General features: G+C 47.7%; 1 protein-coding gene across 13 annotated transcripts in view; it reads left to right on the forward strand.

The window, feature by feature from the left end:
* The window catches only part of EHMT1 (euchromatic histone lysine methyltransferase 1), a 170,447-nt gene that overhangs the window by 134,917 nt on the left and 23,183 nt on the right, over nt 1-12,347 (forward strand). For 12 of the 13 annotated variants that reach the window (XM_073313920.2, XM_073313919.1, XM_073313921.1 and 9 more), the window contains 8 exons: nt 328-483; nt 2,305-2,406; nt 3,361-3,465; nt 5,681-5,835; nt 6,891-7,058; nt 7,429-7,573; nt 9,173-9,250; nt 10,401-10,516. In XM_073313920.2, the coding sequence (XP_073170021.1) occupies nt 328-483; nt 2,305-2,406; nt 3,361-3,465; nt 5,681-5,835; nt 6,891-7,058; nt 7,429-7,573; nt 9,173-9,250; nt 10,401-10,516 (1,025 nt within the window). The remainder of the gene's footprint in view (nt 1-327; nt 484-2,304; nt 2,407-3,360; nt 3,466-5,680; nt 5,836-6,890; nt 7,059-7,428; nt 7,574-9,172; nt 9,251-10,400; nt 10,517-12,347) is intronic. The other variant, XM_073313927.2, reaches the window with a different exon arrangement.

A 12,347-nucleotide genomic window follows, 5' to 3' on the forward strand; every position in this document is an offset into this window, starting at 1 on the left:
GACAATTTCCCTGGCAACTTTCTCCAACGTGTGGGGGCATGTGCAGGTTCAAACTAGCTGGAGCCAGGGGCATCCCCAAGCAATTGCCAAATGCCTGTCGTGTGATTTTAATAATGGCACAGTGCAAAGAGATTTTTTTAATAAAGGTAAAGGGGGGAAAAAAAGCCCTTATCCTAACCAGCAAAAGTAAATTAGAACTGTTACAACCTGGGATCGTTATTGAAATTCAATAATTCCTGAAGTTTATTGCCTTAATTAGTTTCCTGTACAATATTAGTCATGTTTGAAAATAGCAGCCTTGCTACATCAACTGGGGTTCTTTTGCAGAGAGACAGAAATGCTAGCTGCTGCTTCTCTGCCCTCCCCTCGCTGAGAGAGAGGGATTGTCAAGCAAGAAAGGGGCAACTAATGACCAAGGGCATTCCTGGGTCCCCCTGCGAACTGCTGCTGTTCCTGTCAGAGGGACATCCTGGTCCCATTGAAGTCAGTGGGAGTTTAATATTAACTGTGCCTGCTCTCACACAGGTGTATTGAGAGACTACAGTTACCTCTTGTTAATCTTAGCAGGAAGGTGCCGCTGTTAGCCAGTGTCATACATAGCTACAAGCCTTTTGTGCCTATGCTGACTGTGAACCAGATTCCCAGCATGCTTTTCACTTATGTCAAGGTTGCTGTGAACTTTGTGCAATCCCTGTTCTTTGTATGTGCGGAACCTGTCAAAAGTAAGATGCACCAATGATTATTAACACTGTGCTCATGGACACTTGTGTATAGGGGCTTGTGGGACACTTTAGAGAGAGTAAAAACATCCTCTTTGCCCTGAGGAGTTTCACAATGTAAACTGTCTGAAACCTCACCTCCCCCATAAGAATGGCCATACTGGGTCAGACCAAAGGTCCATCTAGCCCAGTATCCTGTCTTCCGACAGTGGTCAGTGCCAGGTGTCCCAGAGGGAATGAACAGGGAATCCTCAAGTGATCCATCCCCTGTCGCCCATTTCCAGTTTCTGACAAACAGAGGCTAGGGATGCCATCCCTGCCCATCCTGGCTAATAGCCCTTGATGGACCTCTCCTCCATGAATGTATCTAGTTCTTTTTTGAACCCTGTTATAGTCTTGGCCTTCACAACATCCTATCCAGCTAAACATCCCCATCCAATTAAATCGCTCCCCCTCCAGGCATTGTCTGTGAGGCACCTGTGCTCTCTGAATTGGATACCTATTTGGGAGGGTGTCCTCACTCTTGTGGGCCAAAGAGGTGCTCCTATGTTGAAGTGTGTTGCTTTTTGTGGGTTTAATGTGGAAGGGATGATGTGGTTCAAATTGGGGGAGGGGTGGTTGCTTTTGGTTTTTCATTTATTTTCAGCCCCTTGGGGCTTGCTCTGGATTAAGTTTGTGTGAGGTAAAAGTTTGGGTTCTCCAGAGCATATCTGGTTTCTGATTTTATGCTGTGGGCCTCTCCTCTCCCACCATCACTTACACCCCAGCCCTTCAGCCTTTCCATCCTATAGAAGACCCTGTACTCAAAAGACCCCAAAGGGGGTTTTGCTTTCAAAACTTTATCTGAGTTTCTCCTCAGCATTTCCAGACCATCTTTCAGGCCTTGTCTCTGGTGGGGGGGCCCTGTGGTGTGGTTCCAGTGTAGAGGTGCCGGGGCAAGCCCCCTGTGTGGACATACTGCACTGGTGGGAGAAGTGGCTTGTACAGAGCAGCTGCATTGGGCTAGCAACTGGGGATACAAAAACCCAAGTGTCGGCAAAGCCTTAAGTTTCTGGTTAAGATTGTCTCTCCCGGGGGGATGCCCTGCTTTCGCAGCCTGTGCTGAAGCTCTGCCTATGTAATGGAGAGAATTCTCCCCCACACTTCCTGCCCCTCTGGCTCCAGTGGGGGAGCAATAGGGGACAGCTCTATGGGAGAGGGTGGGGGGAAGAAAGCCACCGTCAGCAGAGGGAGGGGGGAGCTGCAGATAGCCAGCTCTGCAATCTCTGCAAAGCTCTCAGGGGAGCCTTTTCATCCAAGGCCCTTCTCTTCCTCCCAGCCCCTACCTGTGCTCCCTAGTGCTGGCTTGTCAGGGCTTCGTTTAACACCCTACTGGGGGGGTGGGAGGGCTGGCTGTGGCTGCCATTCCTCTCTCCTGACATCCACAGCAGGAGGGGCAAGGGGGCTCTCCCAGGTCTGTGCTCTGACCACTAGCCTATCTCTTTCTGACATACCACAGTGCGGCTGTTGTGACACCAACAGTGTCCGACGCTGGGGAGGGTGGGAGATGATTTTCCTTGAGTTGTTCTATGATTCTGTTGCTCAGGATGCTGAGGGCTCCACGTGTCTGCACTTGGCTGCCAAGAAAGGGCATTACGAAGTAGTTCAGTACCTTCTCTCCAACGGGCAGATGGACGTCAACTGCCAGGTAAGGCCCTTCTGTGAGGTGCTTTCCGCAGCTCAGGAACCGCAGTCTGTCTCTGCAATCTCAGCAGCGCTCCACATGGTTACTCAGACACTTCTGGGCCGGTCTGGAGAAGCAAATGTGCTTAGCTAATGGGGCCATGATCCATGAATAATCCGATCCTCCCTTTCCAGCCTTCAGGGCCACCACAGAGAGACCCTCCTTCTCTGCCTCCCTTCCACACACATCGGGCAGCCCAGCCCATTTGCCAGCAGTCAGCTGTGCTGTGTTCTGCCTGCAACTCTGCTTTCGATTCCCTGCTTCCTCCAGACCTCTGCTGATCCTGGGGCCTTTATCTCAAGGGTCCATTAGTAGAGCCTCAATCTGCCCCTGCAGGCACATCCCACAACCCCACCTCCCAGCAATGGGACCAGAGAGGAAACTGAGCTGGGACCCGTTTGAGCTCTCCTGGAAAGGTTGGGGGGCAGCCGGCAGCTAAGCCATTTTCAATAGGACATCCAGCTATAAGGAGTGCGGCAACGCTGCCTTCCCCTAACCTTCTTCCAGGCCCATTCTGGGCTGCTCATTGGGCCTTATATAAATGACTGGCAGCTCCCCTGGGGTCTTGGCAGTCAACCCAATTCAGATGAAGGTTTGGGCTCTGATGCTACAATCTTACCTGCACAGATGGGCCCTTTCTCCCCCAGCCCCAGAGCCCCATTTGCAGTCTGTGGTGCGACGCCTGGATGCAGAAGTGGTGCGGATGGGTTTGAACCACACTATGCTGTGCGGGAATGACAACAGGGTTTTCTCCACAACCATTTAAATTCACGTGGTGGCGTGAGACAAAGTGGGTCAGTAGCTTCCTTTGAGAGGTGCCGCCTGACGTGGTTGCAGCCCACGGATCCAGTGGAAATCAAGGCAGGCGCTGCTTTGTCCACACTGTGCGTGTCTCATGCTCTCCTCTCCCCTCCCCAGGACGATGGAGGCTGGACGCCTATGATCTGGGCCACCGAATACAAGCACGTTGAGCTGGTGAAGCTATTGCTCTCCAAGGGGTCGGACATTAATATTCGAGACAACGTAAGACTTACCGGAGTTGGGGTTTTTAGTACATAAATGACTATCTTTATTTAAGAGCTCCCCAAACCAGAAACGCCAAGCCCCTCGGAAAGCACGGTAGGGAGCAGTGGGTTTGATAGCCAGTCTGACATGGGAGGAAGTAGCTGGTGAGAATTTGCGGCGTGAGCAGCCGCATTACTTGCAGTTTAGGTAGGTCCTTGCAGGACAGTCTGCTAACCTTCAACTCCCAAGTATTTCCCACGAAAGTATTTAAAAATCACGTCCATTGTGTCTGTGCCCAGTCATGTCCGCAGGGTAGGGCCCGCACAGAGTACCACAGGTTGTGTGCCCCAGAGATCTTCCACTCTGGAGACTTGACTTGCAGAAGTGCTGAGCAGCTCTCGCTCCAAGTGAAGGTAATCGGAGCTGCAGGTGCTAAGCACCTCTGAGGATCAGGCCTTCAGAGCCTAATTCTGCAAACACCTCCTGATGTGAGAAGTTGCAGATGGGACTGCTTGCCTGAGGGAGGGCCGGTCACCCGAAACCACGTTCTCTGATGGGAAAGATAAAACATGGTGCAGTGATTAGGGAGCATGGGCGGGGATGATTGGGGAGGAGGGAGAAGGCAGTGTCCAGTGCTCCATCTAGGAGATGGGTCAGATCTGCCACCGCTCCTTTTATTGATTGATTGATTGATTGCAACATCTTTCCCATTTTCCCACTCTGCCTCTGAGAAAGTCCTGTGAGTCCAGTGGACGTAAGAAGCTGATTCCTCTTGGTCTCACCCAGTGCTTCTCTCTGTGTCTTCCAGATGCTGTCAGGGATAGATAGAAGTGCATGTAACTCACTGCGCTCAGAATGGCTCAGACTGTTCACTAGTAGCTGTCTTCCCTGGCCCAAAAGCCCTTCCTCTTTAGGAGCCTCTATTTCTTGGGTAACTGAGTACTTTCCAGGCAGGTCCTGCTCTGACAAAGAATAAGAGCAAGAGTCAGAAGTGGGTGGGGGCTTTCCAGATTGTTGCAGTTGACTCCGTGGCCATAATACTGGTTCTGAACAAAACGGTTTCTTGTCTGATCCATCACAAAAGCTGCCAGCTACCAATCCCTTGGATCGCACATTAATCTGACAGTACAAATCCAATCATGCCATCCATCACACATGTATGAGATCCCCATTAATTTGTCCAGAGTTCCAGCATCTACTCATTGTAGGTCATTAAGGGCCAGCTCCTGCCATCGTTCCTCACACTGAGTAGCACCTTACTCCTCGAATAGCCCCATTGATTTTAATCAGCGTGAATAAGAATGGTAGGAGCTGTAAATTGCGCTGTTCTCTCTGTCGCCTGATTCGCAGTATGTGGAGTGGTATCCTCGCTGGATTAAATTAATCTTCAGAATGATACTTGGGATTGGCTGCTGGGGAGCAGAAGCCATGTCAAAAATGTTCCCCTCCCGCCCTCAGGCATCTGTTCGTAACTCAGATCTTCCCTTTAATAGAGATTAAGTTGCAGAGACTTATGTATGCATTTTTTTGCCATCTGTGAAAGACCCCGTTACAGTCATCATCACCATTATGTCGTCACAATCAGCCTTTCTTGTGCTTGTCATGCTGAAGGATTCCAAGGTGTGCTACAAATTACACAGTAATAGGATCATCACTTAAAACATCTAAATCAGCAAGATTCTGGTTCCCTTCTTTCTAGTGCTCTAGTGAGAGACTGGTACATGGTGCATTTAAGAGATGCCTGAAATCAGTTTGCTCTCCCTGTGCCTGGCGTCTTGCTTTTCAGACCTTTGTACCCTACAGCTTGTGCTCTGCTTGTTCCCCCTGGGCTCGCTGTCTTTGATATTGTAGAGTCAGGAGATGGTCTAGTTTTGTTACAGGTCTGGTTTGGATGGTTCGGCTCCTAGCCCTTCCCTGGGGCTCGTTTGCATCTGTCATATCTCCCTGTGGATCGTTCTGTGGTTTAGAGACAAATGACTCGTCTGTACAGACGAAGAGAGCAATGCAGGAGTTTCGCTGTAGCCTCGCCATCTCCAGTGAGCGTGGAGGCGGCTGTGCTGAGAACTCCCTGCCTGCCTGTTGCAGGGTTGTGTTCTCTGAGTAAGAGACAATCCAATAAAGGAGAAGGCCGGCCATGTGTTAAATGCCATAGCTACAGAGCTAAAGACAGTGGAGTCCCAAAGTGGTGGGATCTTAGTGCACTAAACAGCCTCTCCTATGTTTTCCCCTCCAGGAGGAGAATATTTGTTTGCACTGGGCAGCTTTTTCTGGCTGTGTTGACATAGCGGAGATATTGCTGGCTGCTAAGTGCGATTTACATGCAGTAAATATTCATGGAGACTCGCCACTGCACATCGCAGCCAGAGAGAACCGCTATGAGTGTGTTGTGTAAGTACGGCTCCTGCCACCCCCGCTTTCCTTTGTTACTTTGTTCACTTCTCATTTGGACACTGGCTTGCAAGTGAAGGAGTGCTATGAAATACCTTTGCCTTTGAACACGAAACAAAATAGGATGAAGAGCCTGATTCTACATTGCTTTGCACCCGAGCAAAGTGGGGGAGAAATACATGGGGCTGATCCTCATTAACACCAAGACCCCTTTGCACCACTCTGGCAGTGGAAGGGGGCCGTAAATGACACAAATTAAAATTGCATCCACTGTAAGGCTCCTTTTCACTGCCAGAGTGGTGTAAAGGGGCCTTTGAGTAAATGAGAACCGGGCCCTAGTGACCTGATTCAGTAGCACATGCACGGCTGTAAATGACTACGCAAAGCACAAGGCAGTGGAGAAGCAGGCTGAGTTTTTGTAAGCATACGAGTGGAGCTTGTGATGGTTCCTAGCACCATTTATAGGGACATGGGATGCAGGGCCACTCCATTTGCAGAGCAGTCAGTTGGAGGTCCTGAATGCTTTCCCTGTGTTACAATGCATGCAGCAATCCCAGTTAGTGAGCGAGAGCTCCGTCTAGAGGGTGAAATTCACCCCTGTACAAAGAACTAGCTCAAGGCCTCTGCCCCTTTTTAAAGTTCCATTTATGTCCTCAAAATATGGCTTCAATTGGACTTCAGTGGTGCCGAGGCCCCTAGTTTCGTGTCCATTTGTAACTAGGCTGGTTATGAGCAAACTCCTTTTTGTGCCTGATGTAAGGCGGGATTTGGACCCAGCACTCTAGAATTGGCCTGCTGATGTGCCAATCTGTTGCTCTACCCAGCTTCCAAATTAACCCCCACCTTTAGAAAGTGTTGTTCAATGAACCAGCTTTGTAAAAAGGGAATTGAGGTGGTTGCTTTTTATACTGGTGGAACCTGTTTTGATTCATCATTCTCGAGAGAGTGGTCCTACTAATGCGACCTTAAGCAGTGGCTGCAGAATGCCATTTGACTCTTCCGCCTCTGGTAAGTTCTTTCTGGGTGGGTTATCTATTGTTGTTGCTGTTTTGCAGCCTCTTTCTCTCCCATGGCTCGGATGTCAGCTTGAAGAACAAGGAAGGTGAGACTCCACTCCAGTGCTCGAGTCTCAACTCTCAGGTCTGGGTGGCTCTGCAGATGAACAAGACAATCCGAGAATCATCTACTGACAAACCTGCCCAGATAGAGAAGACGGTGAGCAGGTGAGAGTCCAGCTAGCCTCTGTAGTGACTGTCAAGTGCAGGCTCTCTAGGTTGAGGATGAGGCCCTGATTTGGGAAGGCACTTAGCTTTTAAGCTTGTGCTGAATCAGGGCTGGTATTTATGAATGTATCATCCATATGGAATGATCCAACAGGAAGTAATAATTTATACATCCAGTTGGAAAAACAGATTCAGAATGAAACCGAGTTCCTTTCAACCTTAAATATTCAGAGATCAAATTCTGCTCGGGATGCCGCTCAAGCTGCATTTGTTGATTTTGTAATCACCAGATTGTTTTGGGGAGTGGAGGATGGTATCTTTGTTGCATAAAGCAATTGTTTTCTTCCCTATCTTTCCCCTGCTGTGACAGAGACATTGCCCGGGGTTACGAGAGGATCCCAATTCCATGCATCAATTCAGTGGACAGTGAACCTTGCCCCACCAACTACAAATACGTTTCTCAGAACTGTGTGACCTCCCCAATGAACATTGATAGAAACATCACACATTTGCAGGTTAGATGGGCCAGGTACATACGTGGGTGGGTGGCTGGGTGGGCCTCTCCTGTCGTGGTATGGAATATTGTTAGAGAGGTTGCTGTGTGCTGATCAGAGAGCCAGCTGGAGTGTGCACTGCAGAGATGTGTTCCTATAGGAAGAGGTGTTTGTGCGTGTGTCCGTCCGTCTCTCTAGGGGGACGCAGTGATAAGAGCAAGCGTGGTTGAGCAGCTTGATTGTGTGCTTGTATTCCAGTTACACACTTGCCTCCTCCACCTTGTTGGTATAGATCTTTTTGCAATAGAAGAACGGAAATTCCTCCCACTGCTCCTTGGAACTGAGAAAACATTTTGTTCCATGGAAATTTTAAAGTCAAGCCTCAGAGGCGCTGTGATGATGTATGTGTGAGTTTTAAGATGAGAGAGAAAACCCACGATCCTTTCCATTTTGTCAGAATTGAAAACCCTATGGCATTTTCAGTAAGAACTGGGGTGTTTAACCCCAGTGTGCTGGCAAAATTCCAGCTTAGGCATTTGGACTCTGCCTCCCTGAATTCCCCCAGCTGTTTCTCTTGAATGTAGGATTCTTCATCCCTTCCTTTCTTAAACTGCTGCTAACTGCACATGACATCCCACCCTGGAGATAGCTGCATTTCGTGGTTCTGATATAGCCCTTACACTCCTCTGAGGTGTAGTGAGGCTTTAATTAGTCAATGTTTGTAGATCCTCCGATGACAGCAACTGTAGATGAGCAAAGTAATATTTTGCAATAGTAATAATCCATGCTATTGATTGTGTTGTTCTATGTAATATCCATGAAGGCTGTGTGTTCTGGTGCCATAGTTATGAGCCCTGTAGAATATCCGAGAGAGACAGTCAGGCATTCATGGCTTCCCAGGCTTGATTCTTGCAACTCATTGTATCCAGGGATGAAGCCACATGCTCTGAAAAACCTCCAATTGTGTACAGAATTCAGCAGCCCGTCTACTTAGCAGTACAAGCTGCCAGGAACACATTGCCCCAGTGCTCCACTCGCTATACTGTCTCCCCAGTGAACTCGCATCCAGTTCAAGGCTTGTGTCTCTGATATTCAGAGCCCTCCAATCGACTGGCCCTACCTACTTGAGAAATCACCGTGCCCTCTGTGACCCTGACTCCCCATGACAGCTGCTTTCCACTGGAACAGTGACCCTGCCAGCTGGTGGGTTGGGTCATGAGCACCGGAGAGAGAACTTTCACAGGAACTGGAGCTACACTGGAATTCACTCCTGCACGAGAGAAGAATGGACACAGGATCACCCCCTGTCAGAACTAACTGCAAAATTCCTTTCTGTGATCTAGCTTCCCCTCAGTAATGTCACCCACAAAAATGAGCAAACAAAAAGTCCTGTGAAAGCAGTGAAGCTGATCATGCTATTGTCTGATGAGAGAGGGAGGGAGGGAATTGTGCCTATTTTTTAAATACTTGGGAGGCCCCCATATACTTGGTGTTTTAGGAGAGGATGGGGTATATCAATAGTGAAGTTGATAGCGGTTTCCTTTACAGCCCATTTAACCAATTTGGTCTTTCTGTTGCACCTGTGTGAGAATTGGATCTGCTCTTGTTTCTCCCTTCCAGTACTGTGTGTGCATCGATGACTGCTCCTCCAGCAACTGCATGTGTGGCCAACTCAGTATGCGCTGCTGGTATGACAAGGTGAGGACTTGGAACTTCATGTTTGGCTTGGCTGATATTCACGTATTATAACCGTTCATTTTAAAAACTTCTTAAAATTTTCTAAATTCCAGTATATAAAATACTGAAGACTGTAATCTTGGCTTCAGTGCGTACATGGCAAGAGACGCAATAAATCTGAAACTTGCGTTACTTCTATACCAGTGGAGCCATTAATTATACCCACGTGATACACAGTGTTTTACAATCCGTGCCCAGGATGCAAGCCCCATGGAAGACTATAGTGTGAGCTGTTTGGTCTTTAAGTGTTTCTGTAATTTATAAATGAGGGGAAGGGACTAGGGATGTTTTATTTTTCCTTTATTTACTGTGATCCACCTTCTGTGAAGGCTGAGTGGAGGCAGTTTAATTACAGGGTTGTTAGGTGGCTTCTCTAGTGTTTTGTGTATATATGCTTAAATCCTCCAGGGAGGCTTGGAGGTTAATCCTTGGGCAGGTTCCACTAAGATCACACGTACCCTGAATCTCTGCAGGCTTCTCCCTTGGGAATTTTGGTATCTCCTGGCTTTTGCCAGGTATCCATTTTAATTGAGCTTTAACAGGCTTCACAATCCGAGGTGACTTCACTGCTTGTATCCTTTGAGCATTTATGTCCAAATTTCTTAAATGTGGTGCACTATCTGCCACCGTCTCATCTCCATGTAACTGGAGGGTACTTAGAGGGGCTTCTTATGGGAAGAAAGGGGGTCCAGTGACACGAGTGCTGGCCTCAGAGTCCAGAGACCTGGGTTCTAGTCCAGGCTGTACCACAGACTCTCTCTTCCCCAGTTGCAAAATGTGGCTAAAGATGCATGCACACTTCTGTAAAGCACTTTAAGATCTGCAGCTGAATAGCACTGCATGCAAAGTACTGTTTTTTGTTTATTGCCTGTCCTCTGTTTCTGATAATGGTGCAGAGCTCCCTCAGACTTTGGGGAAGTTTGGATAGGGATCTATGTTGTCATCTGAGTCAACTCTAGAAGATGGATGGGAACCAGTGTATGAGCTCTAGATTGGTTTAAACTTTGGGGAAATTCAGCTCTGGATTGGAACTTTCCAGCTTTATTTCCAGTTGCAAAAGAATACAGGAATACACAATTAATCCAGTCCTGATCTCATGTCTCTTCTCCAGGATGGCCGACTCCTGCCTGAATTCAACATGTCTGAGCCACCTCTGATCTTTGAGTGTAACCACGCTTGCTCATGTTGGCGAAACTGCCGGAATCGGGTAGTGCAGAATGGGCTCAGGTGAGAGAGAAGGCTCCTGATTTGGATCATTATTTTAAAAGGAATAAAGCTCCCTGCCTATCTACTCTAGTCTGTCTGTAAAAGGAAAGATTCCCAAAGATGAGGGAGAAATGGGGCAGCTATATCATCATCGAAAGAGGTAAACCAGAGCCAAGCCTCTGGTTCCTGCTAGTGAGCATGAAACAACAGCAGGGTTGTGAGATCAGCTGGGAACACCACCTTGACACTGGCCTAGACACTTGGACCCTCTGTGTTCTTTAGTCAACCCAAACGTACAATTTATTAGTTGCTTCTGTTGTTGGTTTTTTTTTATTTTTTTTTTAAGTAAGTGGTCGCTTCACTGGCAGTTCAGATGCGGCTTTCAGGGTAAGGTCTTTGGGGAAAATAGAATAATAATAAGGAAAGAAACATAGCCATTTATATCAAAATTATAGGTTAGCTGTTTATATCAGAAGTGTAGGCCAAAGCTTATGGACCTGGGTTCCTAAAGTTCCTGTGTAACTGGTCTGATCTATTTGTTTCCGAGATGCTCAGCACCCATTGACTTCAGTGCTGTCAATCACACTATTTGTATTGTGTTGCTGAAGTATGGAAGTAAGCCTTTAACTTTATGGACTCCATTTGGTAACGTTGGTGGTCTCCTTTAAAACGGGGGAAGGGATGTTATAGAGAACTGACTCTAGGTTAAACTGATGTTGTCGGTGATTTGGTTTGGTTTTATTTTGTAAGGAACTGATTGCGGGTGTTTTAACTTTGAAATTTTGATGAAAATTTGAAATTTATTAAAGAAAAAAAAACACTCAGGAGACTTTCCTGATGAAATTCTTGGCCGCGCTTTCTCGTTTTTTTTCCTGGTCGGCACAACGTGTTTGTTTGTTTAGGAGTTGTGCAAATAGGTTTGTTACTATTGTGCCCTGTTTGTTAAAGTCTTGCTAAGGGAGGCAGGGTGGCTCTGTAAGCTGATGCTGAAGTTGAGTGATAAGACCCTGAGGAGCCTGTGATAAGGTCAGATATTTCCCAGAGCTCTGTGGGCCTCGTCCCTTGAGGAATCAGGGATAACTCCTAGCTTTTGATCTGCAAAGAGGCTGCTTAGTAATGATGCCTGGGTGCTCCCTCTTCATTCTCAGTGTTTCCCTTATCAAATTTGCTCCAAATGAATGTTACATGTCAGAGCGCATGTTTCCCTCTGGCAGGCCTACCAGCTCTGCCTGGTGTCTGAAAAGCAAGTGATATTCCCTGCGCTTCCTGCATCATCCCAGCGTCCGGAATCCAAAACTCAGCTGCCTGTTTTACTGGTGATGAATGAGGCAAAACAGAATGCAGCTTCCTCAGGCCTGAGGCACGGTGTGACCACATTTTCTGAAGCTGCTAGTGCCAAGGAAAGCCTATCTGCCTTGGGTTGTGCTCCTGGTACTGTCTGCCAAGGGTATGAAGTGCCATGGAGGGAGAGGGATTATTTAATATAATGCAATGTAAAGGGGATATCAAAAGAAGCAATGGGGTGAATTTAAGAAAAGGAAAAAATAGGGGAGCATCAGGATTTCCCCCCCCAATAATGGAGTCTGTGCAAGTGGCCTTAGGCTCCCGCAGAGGATCAGCATTCCTGGAGAATGTTAAGTATAAGATGGTCCTATGAAATATTCCAGCAGTGGCTGGGCAATGCAGTAGAGGACCTAACAGGTCTTTTCTGAGTCTAGTTGTATAGGCTGTATATAGGGGCCAGGAAACCCAGCAAGTTTCAAGTTACAGAGTTTACTTCCTAGCTTTCAGCTAGTGGCTTAGGTAGGAATGAGTGGGACCTGCCAAATTTCCAGCTCTCGGCAGAGGGAAG

The sequence above is a fragment of the Lepidochelys kempii genome, chromosome 16, assembly GCF_965140285.1.
Source record: "Lepidochelys kempii isolate rLepKem1 chromosome 16, rLepKem1.hap1, whole genome shotgun sequence".
In the NCBI taxonomy this organism is placed as follows: domain Eukaryota; kingdom Metazoa; phylum Chordata; order Testudines; family Cheloniidae; genus Lepidochelys; species Lepidochelys kempii.